The sequence below is a fragment of the Mugil cephalus genome, chromosome 15 (assembly GCF_022458985.1).
Source record: "Mugil cephalus isolate CIBA_MC_2020 chromosome 15, CIBA_Mcephalus_1.1, whole genome shotgun sequence".
In the NCBI taxonomy this organism is placed as follows: Eukaryota; Metazoa; Chordata; class Actinopteri; order Mugiliformes; family Mugilidae; genus Mugil; species Mugil cephalus.
Window position 1 is genome coordinate 21,742,419 of NC_061784.1, and position 25,152 is coordinate 21,767,570.

The following is a 25,152-nucleotide window of genomic DNA, read 5'->3' on the forward strand; positions in this document are numbered from 1 at the left end:
TAATGCCACCGTCACAGGTAGTGTAGTCTCCGTGGTTATGTCCATTGAGTGGCAAAAAGTGACAGTTGAACATGGAGATTAGCAGCATTAGTTTTAATCCTGGGATTTAATAGCGTCTAAATTGTAAAATTAATTAACAAAAGATGAAGAGCTGTTGACTTGAGTGAATGATTGCATCAATGGATTTGAAGAAAAGAGAAGTAAATGGATCGAGACACAGAGACCTGGTGTTGTGGTTCACATTTAGTGTCAGGTAATATTAATAATGTTTTTGCTTTTTCTTTTTTTGATGAAGTCATAGGTTACTTCTTAAGTTACATTCTGGAGGGCGGTCAGATAAGTTTGTGAATGTTGTTGTTTTGTTGTAGTTACGGCCGACAGTAATGTTAACTATTTCGGTTCCAACTATAAATAACAATAAAACAATAAACAGAATATTTGTGATCACTCCTCGTCATCCTTTTAATGATACAGTATTGTATGGCCAACGGTACTTCTCAGCTCTTAGCGTTAGCATCTTTTATTTAGCTACATTTATCATAACTGAAATTAACTAAAACTAACTTAAGCTAACTGAAACTGAGGCTAATACACTTTTCCAAATCCATACTAGTTCATATGGATCATTGTCGAGTCCAATGGTGCTTAATTTTATCTGATAATCCACATTTTCGCTGTATTTACTGATAATTTCACCTTGTTTTTGCCACTCAGGGGGGCGTGGCCCTGGGCGGCATACCGTCTATCATTGTTTAGCTAGTAGACTTAGGCTAAACTACTTTTAAGCCTGGAAAAAAGTGAGTTTGGGCCAGTTTAGTGTAGCATAGGTGGCTACAGTGAAAGAAAATCACACTTTTTAAAATGACCTCATTTTGTTCATTGCCAGTGTTAATGCTAATGCAGCTGTGTTTCTGGGAGTTGTCAGCCCTAATCAACACACATCAACACACAGAATTGTACTCTCGTTTGAAGGCCGCCAACCATGAGCTTTGAGTAACAGGAGGAGAATCCCAGCGATGCTACACAAAACAGACATGAGAAGACACTATAAACACACACACCCAGATTCTTTAAGGTTCAAAGCCTACACCTTTATTCCGTCCTTTCAATCAAAACATAATCGCTCGTATCACTGCTTCAGTCACTTTACAGCCATTTAAATCGAGCAAGTCTTTTAATATACATCGTAATACCGGTGGTATTGTGAAGCTAAACTCGAGATTATCTCGAGACTCTTTCATCATGGCCCACTCTTCCTACTGAGCTCCAGATCACACCCTGTACTCTAATAAATGAAGTTTCCGTGTGCTGCTTGTACGGGTTTACGAGTTACGGTGCATGCCTTCAATTTATATCTGAGGAGGAGGAATGGCTAGAATGCTGCTTCTCTTCTGTATGTTCAGTCGCTTATGTCTAGGTACAGTCTGAGAGTAAGCGCTCGTCCAGAGAGAGGCTACAAATCACAGCTGTCACAGGCAACAGATTAGTACCGTATGGAGCCACAAACCTGGAATGAATGCTATGCTCCATAAAGAATGAGATGAGTGGATAGAGAGATCAGGTGTTGTTGTGAAATTCGTTATTAGGGGTTTTCATTTCAGCAGACACAACTATTGTCGCGCCATCACATCAGCTACAATATTTACAGTCTGATTTGTTTAAGCATATTTACAGCGGCATCCGTACAGGTCAACGTGAAGAATTCGACCCCGGCTTTAGGGAGCTGCTCTGTCGGCGCTCACACTGCGATGGATGTTGCACAAGGTGGTCGCTGGTCACGCTGCAGTCTGCAGAGCGAAGCGAGCTCTGTTTCTGAGCAACTTGAAGTGTTTATCATCAAAGTGGACTAAATGTTTATAGACGTGTGAGAAGCAGAATTCTTTCCGTGCGGCAAAGGCTCTCCCTCTGTATTTCCTACTGCCTCTGTTTTGGTTATACTTTCTCTTTTTTGCAAGGTGCTTTTGGAGCATATTTAAGGTCGTTTTGGTGAATATCATATGCCAGTTTCTGAAATCATATCACAGTGAAACAAAGAAACTTACAAACGATACTTTTTAAATTAAAGTGCCGAGGTCAATAAATAATAACTAAATGTGTGTTCTCGGCCCAGGTACAGATCCATTAGAGAGAGATGATGTCTCTAATGGCACTGAATGATGTCAAGGTTTATTTGCATACACAGCATGAAAGTAAGACTGGATCTTGGATTTGGAGGCGCATGTTAATACCATTTCTGAACACGCTAGATCGGATCTCAGTGATCAGAGGAACTCATCTGTTGCTAAATGAGGTAAAAAAGAAAGAAAAGGTATATGATGGCATTTTCATAAAATTCAATACATAAAAAGCGTCTGGTCACCCTAAAAAAACGGCACCTTTTTTTCTGCCACTTCATTTCTCAGACCTTTGTTTAGAAGCGCTACATTGAAAATGGTCTGAAACAGTGTCTCACGGCGCAACGTTCTGAACACTTTGTGATAGAAATACATCGGTATCTTCAAATTTCATATGATAACAAACGTACTGCTATACTGCCCAGCCCTAATTCCCATTATTTCTGCCTCATAGGCCTCATAGCTTCTAACTGACTGATCATGAAACCCAGGCGTTTACCCCTGAAAGCATTTGACCCCTGTGAAGAGAATAAATCTGAGATCTTTCTTCTCTTTTGTAAAACTACAAAGATTTTATCAATTACAAGTCCCTTGTCCTTAGATGGTGCTGCTAGAGTGTTGTGTTTATTATTGTGGCAATTTCATGGTACTGCAGGACCTGGATGCTGTAACTTACACATGCTTCACATCAAACAATGGCGACTGAAGCGAAGCTGAGTCGTACAAATGTCTGTATCTCCAAACCTCCTCAGCTAACCCTACCGATTCTTTATTGATCCAAAACAATCAGTTTGAAAATTGCGGAGATGGAGACCTCTCTCTCTTTCATTTATTGTCTTGAATACTGACCCTGACCCCTCTCACCCTGGTTTCTCTCATACCACATCTTCAAAACCCTGGTTGTTGAATGAGCTCCTACTGTGGGGACAAGCTCTACAGACCGATATACATGTGGTTAGCACATTTCCAAGAAAGGGACTGAGCTTTCTTCTCTTCTAGAGACTTGAATTAATGATGATTCGGTTTCCTGTCAGTGGTACAGTATGGGCTGCAGCAAAACTTATCAAAAAGTCCTTGATGATGGAACAGTCCTGTTAGACGCAGTCCAATTAAACTGAATCACAGTGAAACTCAGCCGTGTACTGTTTCCATAAAGGAAACAATGGAAAGTCCTCTAAACTCCCTCCAACTTCTAATCAAGATTTAGTTTTTTTTTGTTTGTAACTTGTGTCATTTACTTTCATCTAGTTTTACTACTCTGCCACAGCATTAATTTAATTACCAACAGTTAATTAATTACCAACACTGTCTGCGCACACAGTCATAAATAAGAACTCAAATATGGTACGATACACTGTTGAAATCAGTCTCATTAAACTTGTCCAAGACTTTCTGCTCTTATAACAATGTGTTTCAGTGGGCCACTTTTTTATGACGAGGATTAACAGTCTCAAAACGAGGCTTGCTCAATTTAATAATCAGAGTTAAGGCCTCTGTGATGCGTGCGTCTGAGTATTTCAGTTACGACACACACATAGTTTCTCACTGCAACGCCTGGTGGAAAGTGTCATGTCAGAAATAGGGTGTAAAGCTAAGATGAATTGTGTTTTTTGAAGTTGTGGGAATCCCTTCAGCTAAACCCAGCAAAGAACACGAACGATGATTTCATGGTAATGCAGCTTTTCCATTTATTCAGAACCTAGAAAAAAAATAAAGAGCAAAACGAGAAGATCCAGAACAAAAACACGTGCTGGTAGAACAATAAGTTAAACACATGAAAAGGATTCGTGTTAAAGGAATCTTTTAGAGGCAGTATGCGAAGGCACGCGAGTGACAAGTTATGTACTGCATGTTGAAGCGATCACAACGGAACAAATATGTACAAGACCAAAGAGACGACGTGGCGGCGATAGACATTTTCACATAATTTACAAGAATACAAGTGTGGATGGGAAATATATGGGGAACGGTGATGGATATCAGCACTGCAAAAATTCATTCTCATTTCAGAAATCTTTCTAAAATGAGGAATAACAACGCTCCGCTCCACCCGGTTCACCCCCACCATTCACAATAAGCTGATGGCTAGATAATGACATACTTCTTCTGTCAGAAAGGGAAAATACACACCGGCCCCTCATTTCTCATCCTCGGCCCCTTCTTGCTCCCTCCCTTTCTCCTCAGAGGAAGCGCAGAAATACATTTCAGGTGTTTGGCTGTGACCTGAAATCTAGAAATCATAGTAGGAAGGGAATACAGCTATGCATGCTTCCAACTTCTGTCTTTTTCTCTCTCTTTCGGAGAGGAACTGTAATGAATCTGTGCCGTGGGTCCAAAAAGACAAAACAAAGTGTGTATTACTACCACATGTTGCAGGCGGTTGAGTTTACAACAGATTTCTATGGTCGACGGAGGAGGTCCATGTCATCCGTCTAAAATGTACATTTGCTTTTTCTTTTTTTAAATACGTCCTGACAGGGGGAGAGCATATTGATGTGAACCTGGAGATTTTTTTCTTTTTTCTTCCTGCGTTTATGAGCAGGAATTCTTTAGTGCGAGTTCCTCTCTCAGTCAGGTGCATGAGCCCGAAGCACCCGTACCACCGCTGGCCGCTAATCCCGTGCGTACGTGTGCATCACGGCGGCTCAAAATATCTCGCGAGCACCGCGCTAACCTAAGTCACTCCATCATTAAAGTCTCATTCCTTTTGAATTTCGTTGCTTATAAATTAAGGCCGCCGTGATGACATCTGGGGGAGATTACTGCGGCCGATTGGCCCTTTAAAGTTTCTCACGGAGCTTCCAGGACGTCTCACGCGGGGATGTGTTTACTTTTCGCAGGGTGGTGCTTGCACAGCCGCATGTGGACTCATTTACAACAACAGGTTACGGTTTGGTTGGTAAACCCGTGGGCTCAAATTAGGGTCATTAAGTTCAAAGGTGGTTCCGATGTTTGTCGAAGCAAATAAACCCTTGGAAACCTGTAAATATATATCTGCAGGAGAAATTATTCCAGTTCGCACGAGTGGTGTGAAACTAATTTGTGAAATAATAATAATACTAAAAAAAAATCTGTGTAAAGCAGAAAACTGTGTGTAAAATGGAATTATTGTGTACTTTGCAAGCTCCAAACTGTATTCACCCTACTTTGAGCCCATGTTATTCCAGTCTCCAAAGAAAAGACACAACAATTAGCCAGAGACCTGCTTACAGTGAGTTATTGCTTATCAAACCGAGCAGAATAAGTGGTTATTAAACATAGACGCCCCCCCTGCCGCCGCTGGTTTGTAGCATAGAAAGTCTGAAAAGTAAAACACGTAAATGAAAAATGCATCCGATGAGAGTATAATGAGTTTAACTGTAGCATAATTACAAAGACACTGAAACCTTTTGACCCTTAACCGAGAATTTAAAAAAAACAAAAAGAAAAACAAAACACGTATCGCTCCACCTTATGTGACTTCTCACAATGCAGACGGACACTTTGTAATGTGCTTGTGCGGACAATCCAAAAGCAGTCCCAGAAGATACAAACCCCCAAAATCCTCTGCGCAGTTTGCCACTGCAAACACAACAATCAGCACAAAAACCTCCCGTGATAATGCACAAAAGTCTTAAAGTTACTGTAAGGCTTGAGTTGGTTATGCTGGTAGTAAATGAATTATTCTGACGTGGTGCTCAGCATATCTCCTGGATCTAGAATATTTAATATTAACACGCTGGTTTAGAGATGAAGGCAGTCTTTTTTTTTCTTTTTTCTGTTTTTCTGTCAACATATGCACGATACACATTAGCAAGTCTGTCAGTGTGGAATTACTAATCTGGGATCAGCGAGGCTCTCCCAAATGCAAAACCGATCCAAGATTAGCAGCCCTTGTTTGATAGACAGGACGCCCCTTTAGCCCCACACTACCCGGTTATATATTACAGCACAGCCAGCTCCTCCCTCTCAGACCAGCTCCACCTTGGAGTTGGGGTACACGGCAACAACGTCGTAGCCCTCTGGGGGTTGGACGCGGGCCTTGGCGTGGGTCTCACAGTACAGATTGTCCTCGATAAAGAAGTAACCCTTCTGCTTGAGGTTGACGCCACAGTCGTCGCACATGAAGCACTCGGGGTGGTAGAGCTTGTCCCTGGCCTTCACAATGGTGCCACTGGATGGGAATATAAAGGGAGAGGGTTAGGCTTAAGCTTAGAGAGGCTCTTTTCGTTTTTTTTTTGGTTTTGTAGAAGTAGCTTACATCTGCTACACTGCTCTCTCTCAGGCATGGATCATTGTGACAGCCTGGGACATGTTCAGCGGAATATTTTTGGCTGCTTCTTGGACGAAAAAAACCTGGTGCTCCTCCGTACTCAGAAGACGAGCGCTCGGCGAAGCCAAATTCAGATGACATACCTCGAGCCGTAAAGTCTAAAATTACATCCGAGTGTTGTTCCAAACCCATGTCAGTGGTTCGTTTAGACCAACAGAGAAGTTTTCTGTGGAGAGCTACAAAATCACCGACTCCTGTCAACAACTGCTTCTTACTTCTTCACCTACAGAAACGTCTGGTTTTATAAATAACCACTGCTGCCTCCATTGGTTCTCCTCTGTTTTCTTTTTACATACATTAAAAATGAGGCAAATATACTTAAATTCAAAAATGAAACAAACACGGTGAAGACAGCTGTTTGCAGTTTTTTATTACCTAAGTTTTAAATGATTTCATTATGAAATAGCCACCTTAAAAAAGGTTTTGTTTTATATAGAGGGTATGCACGTGACGTCACAGCTGGTGAAGTCTCCATGGTAACAGCCACTGAGTGGTAAAAAGTGACGGTTGAACATACAGATTAGCAGCATTAGTTTAAATCATAGACTTGAATAGCGTCTAAATTGTAAAATTAATTTAATTTTAATTTTAAAAAAAGGTGAAGAGCTGTTGTGCGATTGACTGAAGCAACAGATCTGAAAAACAGTCAGAGATATATTTTATATTTTAACAGATATCTGCCAAAGAAAAGAGAAGTAAATGTATCACTGCATTAGAAGAAACAACTGGAATCCAGACACAGAAACCTGGTGTTGTAGTTCACATTTAGTGTCAGGTAATATTAATTTGAATCCAGTTGTCCTTAATTTGATCTCATAATCCACATTTTCCCCGGTCTCACTGATATTTTTATATTTACTGAAACATTTCACCGTGTCTTTGTCACTCAGGGGGGCGTGGCCCCGGGCGGAAGTGACGTCACTGCAGACCCTCTATCTATACAGTATAGTCGAGCTAGAGAAGCCTTGGACTTTTCTTTTGAGCTTTGCTATTTATGTCCCTTCCCAAAGAGCTCCCTCATTATATATATATAAAAAAACTTCCTGACCATCCTGGACCCTGTTCGTTTTTTACATTAAATAAACTCTTATTTCTTATATATTTCTTTTTGTTTAAAACCAAACTTAAAATGCCAAAAACTGCACAGACTGATAACGATGCATGAAACTGATGAACAGTGGCTTCTTGAAAGCAGGTTTTACTGAGGTGTCTCACTGCAGAGAACAGATCACTTTAAATGAGGTAAATGATGTTGGCAACACTGACTCACACCCTTTGACATGTTGACCATGCAAATCGGCATTTATCGCCCTTATAACCAGGTATTTGAATGCGTGTCATTACCTGATGTATCGGGAAGGTTTTCAAAGAACACAACACGTATTCATACTGTCACACCTGTGAGACCTGGTACAGTTACACGTCTATTCGGCTCCTGATCAGCATCAGGGCATTTATCAAGTTCAGCGCTTCGCAGTGACAGCTGCTGTTAAGGGCGTTCACTGTTCAGTCACTCTTCCCAATAAGATTTTCCTTTCTGGACCACAGACCATTCAGTCATACGCCTGCTTCATTTTTAAACCGCTTTCCCATCGAAACCACACGATTTGCAGCGTAAACTCTTGACACAGTGCTCTATACATGCTGTTAAGTGCTCTGAGGTCATAAGAGTTTATGTCCTGCAAGCTCCCACAATGTCCTCTTGTTAAAGGTAAAGAAAGCATATGACATCATTACTTACCTGCAGCTGCTTTTATGGAGGAGGGGAATTACCGGCGCATGTGGTTACTTTGGCAAAAGCTGCATGTAAATTTATGCAGCAGTGTGCATGTGCTCATGTGTATTGAGACCCAGTGCATGGGAAAAGGTGTGGAGGATGTCTGTGTTTAATCATTAAAATGATAAATGGGAGCGGAGTTCTTATGAAAGGCCTGTTGGTTCAGGCTGATTAGTGCAGGATAACTGGTTTACCTCAGAATCAGGGATGAACCTGAACTTATCTCACATAGGTCGTGCTCTTAAACATTTACGACCACGGGCGTAGTGATTTTTAAGGTGTTCCAGAAAGCTGGTCATATCCCTAGAATCATTTTTACTTAACATACATTGCTTTACACTATCTAATAACACTTACACGATGCCATTTCCGCAGCGCGTGCACTGTGGAAGCTTCTGGAGACCAGGCATGGGGCTGGGGATGGGGCTTCCCACCTTAGGGATTGGAGACCTGACTGGAGACTTTAGGTTCCTCATCCTGTCCGTTGGTGAGACACCTGGAAATGACAGAAACAACCACAGCGTAAATGTTGGAACCTACACAATAAAGCATTCAGAAACCAGACGCATTACAAATACGAAATGAATGCACGAGAAGTTCCAAGACTTCAAGGCATTGACTAAACACGCACACGTCCTCCCTGGGACTCTGGTAACCGGTTTTTATAAACATGCATGTGTTATGGAGGCAGTAAATTCCAGTTAGTACATATCGGGTAATTGAAGGGGGGATGCAGTACACGAGGCTGTAAACTGTGCAGGAAATTCCCTTTGAGTTCCAGATAGTACGACGAGGTGAGTAATGCATTTTTTCCCCACATTCCTCTCAAAGTGGGCACCACGGGTTAGTTTCTGCTCAACACTGAACTCACTTGGACTCTTTCTGAATGTCTTTGTCTGGTGTTGTTACAAGTAACTGGTTACTACAAGCAAAAATGAGCTTTAAGGTGACACAGTCTCTCTGACTCTACTTTCTCAAAGATGTGCGTGCAGATTAAAAGAAAAATCAAAAAACTGGAGACCTGCTAATTTACCAAATTAGTGAACTGGTTCTAATTCACAACTTCCTCCTGGACTCCCACGTGGCTCTAGTCACCGTTTAAGAGAATACTTCCAAGACCAAACCCAGCATAGTTACAATCTTGATCTTTATTTCACCATCAGGGGTCCATCATTAGTCATGCTAAAGGCAACTTCTGGTTATTTATCACCACTCCCTACCCAAACCATCCATCCATCCATCCATCCATCCATCCATCCATCCATCCATCCATCCAACATAGACCAAATAAACTGAAGTGTAAAATAAATAAATAAATAAATAAAAAATCATGGAATCAATATATAACCCAAAATATATTCTATACTCTCGACTTTCTTGCAGAAGTGAAATGTGTGTCACTTCTGTCTAGTTCATCACAAACCAGCTCCACGGGGTTAAAGTCTAGAGACTGGGCCATGGTCCACTCCATGTTTCCAAGCTTTTCATTTTGTTTTTATCCTGAGGTAGTTCTGGTAGAGCTTGGACTTAAGTTTTGGGTCATTATCTTTCTGTAGGATGAAGCTCTGACCAACTGTACCAGAGGAGACTGGAGGATGCTGGACTAAAACTTTTGACTGGTAGTCTATGTACATGAATGACACAAGGTGAGTCATGATAACATTTATTTAATTCTTAGCTTGTTAAATGGAAAACCAGGATGATGCTCGTTTATGTTGTCATAAACTCACTGTGACTATTTCTTAAAAAAAATAAAATAAAAATTACAGAAGCTGTTAATTATATTGGTGTCAAAGGAACTGCCCTCCTATGGCTTCTTCTTTTTTTTTACTATAAGCTCTCGGCTCAAGCGTTTAGTCATGCCAGTCTGGAATGTATGAATCGGGCATAGCTTCATAAGCCACTCCACTGGTTCTAAGCGCAGCGGGCTGGATCTGTGGTTTTGACTCAACCATATATGACTTCACCAATGATGTGACAGCAGAGACTACTCACTGCCCCAAACCACAGCGTAATTACCTTTCATCTGGCACCTGCCTCAAAGCCCTTTCTATCCCTCAATAAAAGTTAGCCTCTGACTGCTCCGTGGTGTGTTTAAGAGCTGACATTAGCTGGGTATATTATTCCCGGGATTAATGCCTCTATTACCTAGTGATGCAATCTAATGGAAAAGCTTTTTATGTGACGCTGAGTAATAAATGCATTCAGAGCAGAGTCAGGAGTAATGTGGGCTGTTAAAGAGACAGACACGTACTGTCTGTTACTGTCTAATTTGCAGCACATTGTGTGAATCCTACACCCTAACCCTAACTCAAAAACACACAATTTGAGGTTAATCAATGTTATTCTAGACGGCTGCTGTTCATGGAGGTCGGAAACAATGTCTGGGAGCCTGGGTTCTTATTGCATGCTGTGCGTGTTTGAATTCACCCAAGGATTTCAACTATATTAAAATTATATGAGAATGAATTAATACACAGGACAAGATCTGAAGCAAAACAAAAACCGAGCAGCATCCTAGCAGTTAGCTACCCGCTAGCAACCAACAAGAAGACACCAGCTAACTAGCCTAGCCAACCACAGTAGCTCCACGTAATCTCATCCCCCAGTGTGAGTGGGAAATGTCAGAATAAAATAAACTGAAATGTGTCAAAAATACAAGTTTTAGACACGTTATTTATTTTAGTTGACTGACAAACGAGTAAAGAACTGAAGTTCTTAAGGCATGAAGGAAATTATTATTATCTTTTTTTCGTCAAAGCTAAGGATCAGTATTTCTTTTTGTTCATGCCATGATCTTTCATTGTTGCTCACAGTGATGCCGGTAACACATTACTTAGTAACTCTAATCTTAGTTACTCTAATCTTCAACAGTTTTCAGGCCAAGGACCCTGAACTGATGAGAATAGGGAGCCCCCATGGAGGGAGGAGAGAGATGAGTGTTTTTCAGCTGGAAATACCACCACTGGAGCAGTGGTTAGAGGGTCAGAGGTTCACCTCCCCAAGGAAAAATAGACTTAAAAGTCTCCAAGTCAAGACTTTGTAGCAAAACCAGTGAGTTAGGGAGAGTTGAAGACGTTGGTCGGGCAGAATGTTGTAGAAAAAATGCTGCCTCCTTAATAAAAAACATGTACTTTTACTTTTCCAAGGTAACTCTGACGACACTGGTTGTTCAGACATATTGAAAAGAGAAAAAGAAAATGCTAAAAGACAGTCTCCATGAGACAGCCAAAGGGTTAAGCTCCTCGCTACTTGGAATCACATGTTTGCCTCCTGCCGGGGTTTTTCCACGTCCGTCTTCTCTGCTGCTTTCTCTCCACATCCAGGGTTAAATTAGTGGATAAAATGAAAATGACTGATGCGATTCTGGTTCATCTGCATCGTTTTAACCTTTTTTTCCCCTGTTGTTTTCTCGAGGGATGGATCCATTAAACTCCCATAAATGATAAGTGACTTAAAAATAACAGCATCCATTTTTTGAGAAACAACAGTTTGAATGTGGGTCTCATACTTAAAGAACAGCACAAAATATGACTTAGATATATAACTGCACAAAGGACAGGGGTTTTACAGAGGGGGCTTTGGCATTTCCCTTTTCAACTCTTAGAGGATTAGGGTTAATTCAATCAAGTTGGTTTATTTTCTATAATGAAGCCCATAAAATCGCATGGCTAGTGGTCGACAATTCAATTTCTCTGCACATATTTCAAACATACACAAACAGTTAAGTTCATATGTAAAAGCTTATTTTGTTAGTATTTAACCGCAGAATGTAGAAAACATATGTACGTCGCCTCAGAGAAAGAAAAGCCACTGATTAAGTTCCTTAAATGTATATTTTTAAAGACCAGCAGGGGACGTCAGATTACATAACAGCGTATAAGAGAATTGTGCTGCCGCTCACTTGACTAATCTAATTCCTGATGATTATTTTCACACACTATTCGATTCAAGTTTTCATCAATACACATTCTGTTCATGTTTAGAGTAAAAGAGATAAACAGACCGGGGTGTTTTACGTCTTGGCTACTGTGTGATTGGCCACTCGCTTCTCTACAACTCCACACTTTAGTCCAAAAACGAACAATCGCCTACAAAAAACATCCATCGATAGTTTAATTTGAGGTAGAAAAATTACACAGAAAGCTGCCTGAAGGAGATCCACACCTTCCCTCCCTCTACTCAGAGATTTAGAAAACAGACGTTTTAAAGCCGAAGCAAGTAGAGCTCCCCCTGGTGGCTGGTTGCAGGTCTTTTTTTCAAGGATGGTTTCAGTCATTTTACGTAGTTAATGTAACGCTGATGCATAATCGAGTGTCAATGTTTCTGATAAGTTTCATTTTAGTTATTTGATGCTATACAGGATGTGACATCATGATGACTGCAAGTTGCCATGCCAACCTTGCCATTAAGTGTTCCCATAGAAGCGTGAGAATAGGAAAAATAAATAAATACCATGTATACTATACATACTTGGCTCTACCCTCAGACCGGGGACGAGTTGTCCATATTTCTATACAGTCTATGGGTGCAACAGGTTGTATTTTCATTATTATTATGCGCCACAACTGCTCTTGGTGGTGCATGTAATTCAGTTATTTCACTATTGTTTCAATGTTTTTTTTTTTTTTTTTTTTTGTATTTCTAACAATTTAGTGCTGCAAAAAGGAGTCTCCTCTTGCACTAAAACTTGATCCTGTGATATCGCCTCGAGCCCCCTAACTCTACACCAGTATTTAACAGCCACTCCACCCCTCTTCCATCCACGGCGCGGTCCAGTCGTGGCAGAGCTTCGTGGAATTCTGGGTAAACTGACACTCCTGTTTGTTTTAACTCTGAAAAGCCCTTGAAAGTCAACACTGCCTCTGCAGGGGCTCCCGCCTTCAAAAGACGGGCGACTACAGTGATTTAAAAGCCTGACAGGAAGGCATGCATTCAGGGACAAGATGATGCACCTTTAACGGGATGTGGTCAGCTGTTAATTTGTCTTGTATTTTTTTTTTTTTTTGTTATTATTATTGAGCCATTCACAAGAAACCACCAAAGTAAAGATAAGGGCAACATCTGTGGCAGGGTTTCAACAGCTCACACAGATTAAATGACACCAGCAAAGCGGTAGGTAGCTTTTAAAAGGATCCCTGTGTCAACTTGACTTGTCTCCCCGTTTCATCGAGGGTTCAGCCTGTCAATCAACCCGCCCGTCTCCCGAACTGAAAGACAACTGAGAGCAGACAAAAAGGAGGTCCCTTTAAACGCCTTTAACCCATCAGCGGCCGTACATTCTCTGCATCTGTCATTAGCATCTGTCTCCTTCCTTCTTATTGCTCGGAGTGTTAGACGAAGCGATAAATTAAGGAAACAGCCTGGTTTGGCTCTGCTCCAGGCCTCACTGCAGGAGCCGTTTACATTGCTCCTTATGCTGTGAATTATCCTGTCAGCTCCCACATCAAAGGGAGTCTCAGATACGTGATAACCAAGCGCAATAATGGTGGATTTTACTGGGGAAGAAAATAAGGGATTGCTTTATTTAAATATATGAGAAACAGATGTTAGAGATATTTCAATGGCTTCTCTATAGGTTTAGACCGCAAATAATTTGGGAGAGCAGTTGTTTAACAGGTCCGTCGGGAATGGGTTGCAAATATGACTTTTTAATGAGTTTAAGGAGTTGGTGAGTTTGTGTGTGTTCATTAAAAATAGCTGTGTTTACGGGTCAAAACAAATGTTTAAGGGATAATCCATGAAATTCTTCAAAGACAAATTATTCACCATGACGTTTATAAATTATTGCAGCTAAGGGATTACCTGCAGAAACACCAGAAACGGGAGAATATTTGTACAACACCATCTAAATGAATGGGAGAATGGGAGGAAACATTGAAAGAAGGACATAAACTAAGTAATACTCCAGCATGGAGGGGGATTCGATTGGAAGGTGGCTATTTTCACACAGTAAAACATCTGAACCAAATATATGAAAAATGTCTGATCAACCAAAGATTTTGCCTCTGCTGACCCCTGATACTTGTAGAAGGCTTTTGCTAAGGTTGACGCAGGTTATAAGGAGCGAACTATGGGATATATGTTGTACATGTATAATAACATTTTAGGGTAATTGCAAAGATCTGGTGCGTAACAAAATAATAATAATAGAAAGACTTGAAAAGTAATATGGACCAAGTGTAAGAGCATCTATTGTGAATCTCCTCTGTGTTTGTTGGGTTTGTTTTTATGTGTAATAAAGCTATAAGATGTTTTGACCACTCAAGGCCACCGTCCGTGCATTCAACAGGCCTCATCCAGCCACTGCTCAGAAACAGATTTTATAATTTTGCTAGCAGTGTATTACCCTGGACCACCATCGGGTGAATTGCACAGCTCCTTTGGCAGCCACTGAACCTGTTCTTGTTCGTCACGTCATCCCTTTTTTAGATGAACCTAATCCCTCATTTTTGTTCCTTTAGATGAGAACATCACCTTCACTCCCTGACAAATCAATTTTCCTTGCTCCTTGGGATCACATGTTTATGTGCACGGGACAAGAAATCTTATTAGATCTTTTTTTTTTGTGCGTGACCTGTGGCCTGTAGTCTCTCCTTATCTGCCTTTTCTTTCCTCCACATCCAGGATTAAATTTGTGTGGTTTAAGTGATGTTTATCATTTATTATTAACTTATCAGTTCACCTTTCGGAGTTGTTTGCACTTGGAAGGGATCCTTTAAACGGTACTCAAATTACCAACAAATATTAACCAACATTAGACTCTGTAAAGAAAACCATCTGTAGCAGCACCAGCATCCAAAACCCACATCAGTCAAACCAGCGCCGTAAACTCTCTCCGAACAAAACTCTGAGTCGAGGTCAGGCTCTCTAATGAGAGTAAGGAAGAGTTCAGAGTCACGTAGAGGACTCTGGGGAAGTATTCTCATATTACAGCCTTTATTTATCAGTAGAAAAACACACATGGCGACTTGGAAAATGCATCCATTCAACCGCAGCTGGTAACACTCTTCTAACTGTAACTATGGTTAAAGGAGTTTTATCAAGGACACCTCCGTGTTAGTTTAAGCTTGTGAAAAACATTAATCATTGACGATTTGCGTCTCAAGTCCACTTCTCAGACGCCTAAGCTATTACCAACCCATGGCTCGCCATTACCACTTTCTCAACTCTTGCCCTGCTTTAGTGGTAAACACAGAAACCTTAAGGAGAAGGGTTTTAGTTCCAGGGATTAGCTTTTTATCTGCTGCTGTCAGCGTCACATGGCTCCTGCTCCGAAGCTGGAATGCAGGATGGTCAGAAGGCCGACAGGAAAACCATATTTCTCGCTTCATTGTCCTCGGTGAGGTTGTTTTTGCAGTAAATTGCCTTAACAAAACTTCCCCTCCCCTGTCCAGCCGTACGTGACTCAAGACTGAGAGCGCTTCACCTTTCTCCTGTTTATGAGCTTCTCCCTGGTCCTATCTGTCTCTTAACCTCAAACTGTCTGTGTTTTCCTATAAAAGGAAAGCTATGCCACTCAGACAGTTGGAACTGCCCGTGCAAGATGTTCCTGTGGCTGGAATCACAAGCCTCATCTGCATGTGAGGAAATATTTACTCAGTAATTTACACATGCTGTTGATATAATCCAGCAATCCGCACAGATTGTATAGATGCACATGGGCATGACCAGATGCTTGCTTTATACCTGCTTTAGCAGCCAAGTGTGTCATAATAGCTGATATTGCATCATAGCCGAACCTTAAATAGAATCTGTTTTGGCAATGTGCAAAACTGCACCCCTTTAGGACGGCTTGGCACTGCGTAGCCTTTCAGGGCCTAAGAAAACGGAGTCTATTATGATAGTCAATTTACTCATTTTAAAACGAGCGAAACGCCAACAATCAACAGCTTCCTTCTTCTAAAACGGGAATTCTCTGCTGGTTCTGAGCCGTACATTCAGTAATGAATACTGAAATGTTATTTGGATAAAATGCTTTGAGACATTATGTGGACCCAACTTTCATTTCCTGTAGTCGTTTGTGGCCACAGCCTCATCACCTTCATGTGTTACCATGGACCACAGCAGCAGTAAAACGTGTCATCCCTCCAAACGCAGCGCTCATATTTTGTTGCAGGGAAACCGCTCTTTGTTCTGTTCTTCTTTTTTTTTTTTTTATTTAACTCATCCATCACACACACATGCTTACACAAACTCAAACACATAAATCCCTACCTCCATCCTCGGCTTCCAGGATTCCCTGGAGGTACTTGAAGGAGCCAGACTGTTTGGGTTCAGAGACGGGCTCCTCGTAGTCCTGCAGCATCTTGTAGACGTCTGACTGTGGGTCAAAACCGTTACGGCTCACAGGGGAGTGCATGGGAGGCTCTGGGCTGAAGGATGCAATGGAAACAGAGGGTCAATATATAAAAGATAATGAGTTAAAAAAAAAAAAAGGCAACAAAAACACACATATCCTTTGGTAATCATTTCCAACATTGGTACTCGGCGTGAGGTTGTGTTTGTAGGAATAAAACAAACTTAAAAAGACAAAAGAATAGATTACTGGTGTCAGGCTGGCAAAGGACCAAAAGTGCGGAAGAACATTTTTCACTCTTTAAGTCAGCGCATGTTGTTTTCAGAGGGGAAAACTGAGGCGTGTGCTTTACACTCCACATGCAATTTCACAGACGTGAAGTCTTCATCACGGCATCTTGTTTCTGCATGCTCGTCCATCCATCAAGTGATTCCTAAACCTTGCAGGATAGATCCCCATTTGAAACATTTAAATATTTACAGAAATGAATGGGGCTGCTGACAGATGTGTGCACATCCTGACACACTTAACCAGGAAGGCTGGAAAGGCTGAGTTAGAGAGGTACACAGTGAGTGGCAGCAGATAATGCACGCTGGTAAAACAGTGTTTAACCGTATCTTTGTCTGTGTGTTGTGTGCGTGCAGGGGCTGAGTGCGGATTAACGGTCCAGAGAAGCTGAACTCTGGGAGTGTTGGAGAGGATGTTCACCAGGAGACAAAACGCACACATTTATTGGACGCTCGAGGGGATGCACAACAACAAATGGCTTTTCCAGGCAACATGGCTATCTGTGCAGGTGGGTCATGAGACATCCTAAGTGTGTCTTTTCCTGTGTGCGCATCTGTCGGATTGAGAACACACACACACACGCAGGCATCTGCGAAGCATAATAAACTGCCTTGCTGTTTTTGTATAAAATGATACCTGGTGAAGGTTTGACAACACAATGGTTGATGGATTTTAGATGCAGATGCTCAGCTACTATTTCTCTGGGTGATTTTCTCACAGTGATGTTGTGCAGCGAGGAGCCTGGGACATAAAATAAATAAAAAGCTCCTGGAGCCAACAGATCCCTTCATGGCCTTCATCACTGTGACACTGTGACACTGTGACAACGTTGGCTGGAGGCAAAACAGAGGGAAGCTTGAGGCAAACACTGTCACTGTTACCCAGGAAAATGTTGTCATGCTGTATTTTAAGCCTTATTGCATACGAGTCACTGACAGACGTAGACAACTTGGGTTGAACACGATTAAAAGTAACGACTGGAGTGAGACATTCATCAACAAAGCTCTGTTTGCTGTGCACATTTGAAATCAGGTAAAATGAATATCTAATACATCCATTTTCAGCCTGGATAGGGTTATGGGTTAGTCTAAATGGTGACTGAAATAACGTTAAGTTATTTCGGTCACAATTATTTATTATTTATTTCAAGTACATACTTCATTTTAGTTTGCTCCAACAAACTTTGATATGCAGACTATAGAGTAAAAGCGTGACTTGAAAATAAAGTATGTTCTATGGATTCTAGATATATGCTAATGCTAACCGCGAGCTAATGCAACATTAGTTGTATCTTTCAGTGGTGTCCAAGCAGAAGTTGCATTTGCTACGTCTCCCTCCACAGTGGTTCCACTTATTTCCTGTAATATATTTGCTGGAGAGGCTTCACTTGATAAGGACAGACCAGACTTCGTCCACTCTGTGTCCTCATATGGTCAAATTATCCATCCAGTGAGTGAGAGTGTAGGGGTCAGTGAATATTGTCCCATCAGTCAGAGTCAACTTTTTAAAATAACACTCACGGCCTCAGAGTGTGAGTGCATTAGTATATTCTCTAAAATATGCTTTCCTCATCCATTCTCACCAAAACAGTCTGTTGAAATACGCTAACCGTCGTTCACAGGCTGTAGTGTTAGAGATATTTTGCCTCCAGCTAAGCCCCGCCCTTGAAAAGCCAAGGAGTCTATAGTCCCTTAAAAGTTTGTTTGTTCACAGAAAAAGTGTCTTTTTAGTTGTGTTTTACTTTAGAGGTCATGATTGCCTTATGCTTATTGGAGTTATCAGTATAAACATAGGTATTCGTTCCAGATGTTTCACTGAAAGAGACGGAAGAGCAACGGTATTAACGGTAGTAAGAAACATTAAGCCCTGCAGACTCATCTACTTATCCTGTCAAAACTGTGAGTTGATGTTGGATTTAGGTCCCATTTCTTTTCAAATCCACACAGAACACAAACACTCTGATCCTCTCTCACCTGTGTGTGGCGCTGAGGCTGAGACCTCCCATCTTGCTTGGCAGAGATGCTCTGTCTCCGTTGCTGCCGTTGTGAGAGTAAAGTCCCGCCGGGCTGTTGTACTGAGCGTGCCCGGTCCCGTTCCCGTAGCCGTAGCTGTGGCCGTTGTTGGGTCTGGAGTGTCCGTTGTTCAGGTGAACGGGCTGAGGAGCCTGAGGGGACTGGGAAATCGGAGGGGACTGGGCCTCGGAGGTGTACGAAGACTTGCGGGGGTAGCTGTTGGTGTATCCGCTGGTGATGGGACGAAACTTCTAAAGAGAAAGAAGAGAAAAACAGGCAGACAGTGAACAAAGTGAACATTTGGATTTAGTGGTAAAAGACAAACGAGGAGGAATTACTGTTGTGACAAAGAAGAACAAAGGGGGTAATGGACCTATTATGGAATGAACCATTATGTTTTAGTTTAGGAAATGAGAGTTTAAAAAAAAAAAAAAAGGCCCTGGTTATAAAACCACAATTCTTCAGAGGCAACTAGAGCGGTTGTTACCGTCTGAGGCTTTGCAATGGTGAGGTCTGACAGAAAAGATTTTTCCACTTCATTTCTGCTTTGCCCTCTTTAATACCCAGGCTTATTAAGAAGGAGCTCACATTCGATTTCTTTCAGATGTTCCTGTCCAAACAAATTAACTCATGTGGTACAAATATTCCTGGCTACTAAAGAGTTTGAAGACGCCGCAGAAGATTATCTCTTCTGAAAGGCTGCAGATTCTTGCCACATACAGTAAGCGCTGCGCCGGAGCTGTCCGACTAACGCAGGACAGATGCACAGACACCTACAGTCTCCCCGCTGTATACTCAGCGAGTGCGTTCATGCCGGGGTCAATGCCCTCCTCGTGCATTTGCACAAACGCCGCAGTGACATCACCGAGCCGCTCGGCGTTCAGCGCAGCCATCAGCGCCGCAGCGATAACGGCCCCAGCTTGATCGTCTCCCAGACACTAAAGTTTGCAGATAAAGTTTTATTGCAGTACTTTGGATGATGTCACCACCTCTGATAATGCTTTGAACTTTACAGATAAGGAGCAGTTTTGAATGAGTCAGCAGGGCTGCACATTATCATAACTTCAGATTATAAACATTTCAGATGAAACAAAGAGGCCTGTTTACGAGTCCGACCGTACAGCAAGACGGGACTGTTGTGAACCACTGGAATTAGTGTGTGCGTGACTGTGTGTGTGTTTTGGACTAGTTTAAAGGGCACCAGCCACAGGTGGTGGAGGTTCACCGCCTCTCCAGACGAGACCCCTGTCATCGCAACAGATGGGTCGGCTGGATGTCATCCTGTCCTCGGCCCTCGACCAGACCACACGCGCGCTAACACACACACACACACATAGACACACATGTCTTCTGTACTCAGCACTTTTCACGATGCTGTAACCTCCTCTCGTCTACACCAAAAAGCCCACATCTTGAGCTTGGAAAAGCGCTCTGTCATTGCCCAGCCTGCTGCAGTCAAGACGGATGACTTTGAAGAAACCGGACACCCCCACTGCCTGCGCTCCACAAAAACCTCGGGCAACAAAGACGCATGAATCCAGGAGCTCCATAAAACAAAGCGCTAGCAGATAGCCATACTTGGTTAAAGTCGGGAGCAGCGGAGAGGGGAGTAGGAGCTCAAAGCAGCTTCACCCCGAGAGCCAAACCCTGTTTGGGCAGGATGTCAGAAACACCCAGCTCTCTGCGGCTTCCTCCCCGAGTAAACCAGACACGCTGAAGCCTGATTCTCACCACAGAGGCAAACGGGCCAAACCAGATCCTACTCGTTATCTTTAGCCGTATTTGCACAGATGGTGGACTTCATAGGGAGTTTGTCAAAGTTTCCTTGACGTTTTATGAAATGTCCCAAATTGGCAAAGGCCTTGTGAAGAACTGAAATAATCCTATCGACATTTATCTGTGATCGATTCGACTTCTTCTTCTACACAGTATGAGAAGAGGTCAACTGAAAAAGAGGCCATGCTTATGAGCATGCTAATGAGCAACCCTAATGATTATCTCTTCAACGTTTTCTGTAAACCGTGGGAGATTTTTGCTCCCTTTCTTTACTCCACCTATTTATTTGTTTATTTATTCATTCAAGATCTTTCTATTTCCTGAGAACACACACAAAACTGGAAGGGTGACGTTCTTCGGAACACTTCGCTGCCCCTACATGTCTTTTTTAGACTTCAGTATTCATTTCTCATAACGAGACGAGGGCTAAATCCGCAGATAATGATCAGGACAATAACCTTCATCGCCAGGCGAGCTCATTCATGCCTGGGTTCGGAGAATAAAGGAAGTAAGTGGAGGAAAATCCCCCAGAGTGTATTAAGTTCCACGCTGCTGCAGGGGCACGACAGTGAAGACATTACATTTTAAGACCATAATCTGTGTAAACACTGCATGTAATCACACGTTAATGTACTGTATCACAGCACCTAGATCCAGATCGGGAACAAATATACAGTGGTGAGAGCCTAAAGGGGAAAAGGACAAGGACCATACAGGGTGTACAACCAGGTGACATGTTTAAGTAGAAATATTGTGATGCAGAAATGTCATTTAAAGGCATCTACTCATTTCATACATCAGTCTGCATCATTGCATAAACCCTGCATTTGTTTCCCTAAGAGCCGTTTTAAAGCTCAGTATCTTCCCAGACTCTGCCCATCTCAAAAGTCATTCAGATTGTGAAGTGTTTATTATATAACAATTCAACCCTGTGCGGTTTTCATGAATGGAGTGGTCCTCAAAAAGCTTCTGTTTCAGGAACCTCAATTTTTTTGCAAACTCAGGATAAACTGGCCACTCACAAATCTGTGGATTTTAGAAATAAGTTCCCAGTTCTCAGCATGTTTTTTGTTTGTTTTTTTTTATCTCTGCATGAGTGCAGAAGCTTACGGCAAACAAAACCTCATATTGAGATGCATTGTGGGTACTATAGGCGTCAGGTTTTGATATAACATTAAAAAATAAAGTGATATCTCTATATCTGTTGCCTACAGAAACAAAGATATTGCTAAAATGAAGTAAAAGAGGCCAGATTTAAAATTTCACAAAAGCTACGGCCTCTTTACCTATTATCTGTCTCTGTCTGAGACTTCAGGTTAACTGAACCACCCTCTCCATCCATTCCTTTCGTCTTTTTTTCCCCTTCATACCAGTGTTTCCTTTCTGGGTGTGCACGTCTGTTCCACAGATATTTGCTTAGTGCGGATGGTAGATTTATTAGTCAGCACATCTGGCGCTTGCCTTATAAAAATGCCAGTTTGGTAACATTCAGGACCTGCAAGCGTTTTCAAGTTGCTGTAACAGTATTGTGGCTTGGTTTCTTTTTTATTACGCACATCAGCTGTAAACCGACTGTCTCATTACAGAGATTTACTCTCCTGTTCCACGACTGGGCTGAATGCAGGTTTAATGGAGATGCTGTCTTTAGGTGATAGTCACATAAATCTGGAGAACGTCTTATCGCCCCAAACATGTTGTTCTCGAAACTTTTTAAAATTTATACGAGCAGCCTCAGCCTGTCGGTATAACACACGCCATATAACACGGCTGTTGAAAACCTCCATCTGTGAGATCATCTATTTCCTCATTTCTCTTTCTTGAGAAAAGCTATTCTTTCGTTTTCTCTCAAATCTGGGCTGCATTTCCTCTGGCTCCGACACAGGGTTGGGGGGTGGGGGAAAGAACTAAAAGAAGTTTTTTTATGAGCATTGTCTACTGCTCTATGCTCGTAAAAATCAAGCAGCCATCTGATTTCACTGAATTGTTTTTCCAATGGTAACCAGGCATGGCTAATGGTTCAGGAAGAGTGGCCATGTGTAAGAGCATGCACCGAACAGCTAATCCATTCATTAACCTGACTAAAAGTTACTTTGATTAATATGAGCTTGAATGGGAGAAGACGGCGGCTACGTTGTCTCACTCCGCAACTACAGTTTGGTCAGAGAGTGGCAGACAGATGAGCGGAGGAGGAGGGCGGAGGGGGGTGGAGGTGGAGGACCTTAATTGAAGTCATATGCGCTTCTTTAACCGAGGACCAAGACCTCAGCACAGCCTGGCTCACCAGGCCCACAGTGCAACCGATTCATGATAACGCACACGCATGCACCCCACTTCCTTCCCTCCGCTGCCTCCTGCACAGTTTAATCCTCCTGGACATTCAAAATTAAGCTTTTCAAATGCCGCTCTGCACCACTAGCCAAACACAAACCAGGCCTTTATGGCTCCCCGGGCCTGGCCTTGGGTGTCTCGCTGCGAGGAAAGACAGACGGGCCAGATGAGAGGTAGCAGAGAGCAGAAGTTGGATGGTGGGGGTGTCGTGTGGAAGATTAACAAAGCGGTGGAATGTGGGCTCCTAATGTATGAAAATACGACTGCAATTTTCCTCTGATTTCTTTTTGTCGTGCTGTAGCCAATCGCAGAGCGGTGATGCTGCCTGAAAATGTCAGGTGTCAGCTACTGCATTTAAAGTGGGAACAACTACAACAACTATTTAGATGTATAGTTTATGTTGTGGCAAAAGGCTCCTGGTTCAAGTAAACTGACCGTGTGAGAAGAACAAAAAAAAAAAAAACAACTGCTCCAGTCTAGTTACGGGTAAAGTTTGAGAAAAGTGGATGGAATGAAAAAGAATCACTAGCTTCCTCCATGTTTTGTCACTCATCTCCCCCAGAGCTGAGTCAGGATGGTTTTCCATTGGTCACTGGTGCAAATTTGCATATCAAAGTTAACCAAGATGCACTCAACACTTGTCTAAAACAGAGATCACTCAAATCCCCATGTGGATGTCGGTGGTAACTGTGGTCCTGCATAGTCTGCTCTTGATTTTTCACAGCTTATAAAATCCAAGTATAATTTTAGGCTGGTATGAACAAATGTGTATTGTATCACATATGAAATCTGAGTATCATCACCAGCACCATCAGGACAAGCAACCGTTTTGGCTTCGAAAAGAACGAAAAAGGGGACCTCCAGATATTTACCGACTAATACATTTACCAAAGTCGACCATAAATTTGCTTATACCCATGAAGTTCCTACACAGCATCGACAACAGTCCCTTCTCTGTCTCTACAGTGACAGATTTCACTGGTTTAGAAAAGCAGAAAATTGATGGTTTAAGACTAAGAAATCCCACAGAAACCTTTTAATCCCTGACAACCCTGAGCAAGACTTCTAAATTCTCAAAGAGTTTCAGTCACTCTGCACATTTTGCCTTTAGGAGGTGAGAGTGCTCTTACTGGCTCAATCCACTCCTCAGTATGCGTGCAGCCAAGCAAAGCTGGGAAGGCTCCGTTAAGAAATCCCATCCACCGATTTGGACATTTCTGGGGATTACCAGCTGATTAGTGAACACAAACAACCAAATGAGCAGGGTCCAAGGTCTGTGATCCTAAAAGCCTGCCATGAATGACCGTGGGGCTGCTAAAAAGACATTCCACCAATGCTTCATTGGTTTGTAATTTCCAGACAAGGGATTAAGTAAAGGTGGACCGAGTAAACATGTTTTGACAGCCATTAAGATTATCGGAAGCCACCTGATAACCCCCTACAGCTATAGTACAAGCCTGGTTCCAAAACATTTGAGTATTTATTATTGCTCTGAATGAATGTGCCTCTCCTACAACTTTTGAACTCTGAAAAGACAAATGGCTCTTAATGTCAGATGTTGGAAGGCAAACGCCTTGTTCCATTCATAAAACAAATCTGAATCACGCACACACTTTTGTTTTAAAAGCATAATTCTCTTCCAAGCAGAGGGGGAATAGTGGTCTGTAAGTCATGCAAGGACTCTATCTGTCAGCTCCTATTAATGTTAGCTTGGAGAATTCGGTTTTAGCTGCCAGCTCCTGGGCCGAGACTGGAAGCCTCGAGTGACGTGTGATCCAGACCTCTGCAGCTTCCGCATTGTTAAGCCTCATTCTTTCCACAAGGCCATAGTGCTCAGCCACAATGGTTATCACCATAATATAATCACAGGCTGGCTACAACGAATGGCATTCTGACACGGCTTGCCAAAAAATGCTGTATGACTTTAACACTGACTATAGTCCGTTCCCACCTACTTGAAGCTGCCACTGTGTAATTTAAGGGAAGGAATTTTGAAAACCCAAAATGTCAGTAACTGATGGTATCGCTTTACTGGTGCATAAAAATGTTCCAAGAGTAAAACTTGACAGCCGAACGCTAAAACGCAGATGTAAGATGAGATTTATAAGGCAGAGAGGCATTTTCACTTTAAAAATCTCATTGGAAAGAGGTGGAATTTTTCCCGGGCCATTGCGTTCAGAGGTGTCGCTGTGCTGTCCTCACATCAAATCGATTCAAAGAAATACAGGAATACGCTTCTAGGTTGT

The 25,152-nt window shown here is 42.1% G+C and overlaps 1 protein-coding gene across 1 annotated transcript in view; it reads right to left on the reverse strand.

Moving 5' to 3' along the window:
* Positions 1–3,777: 3,777 nt before the first annotated feature.
* pdlim4 (PDZ and LIM domain 4) overlaps positions 3,778–25,152 on the reverse strand; it is a 46,147-nt gene continuing 24,772 nt past the window's right edge. The window contains exons 4-7 of the mRNA XM_047606626.1: positions 18,764–19,053; positions 16,421–16,578; positions 8,561–8,699; positions 3,778–6,267 (exon numbers count right to left, since the gene is read on the reverse strand). Of these exons, the coding sequence (XP_047462582.1) occupies positions 6,063–6,267; positions 8,561–8,699; positions 16,421–16,578; positions 18,764–19,053 (792 nt within the window). The 3' untranslated portion in view covers positions 3,778–6,062. The remainder of the gene's footprint in view (positions 6,268–8,560; positions 8,700–16,420; positions 16,579–18,763; positions 19,054–25,152) is intronic.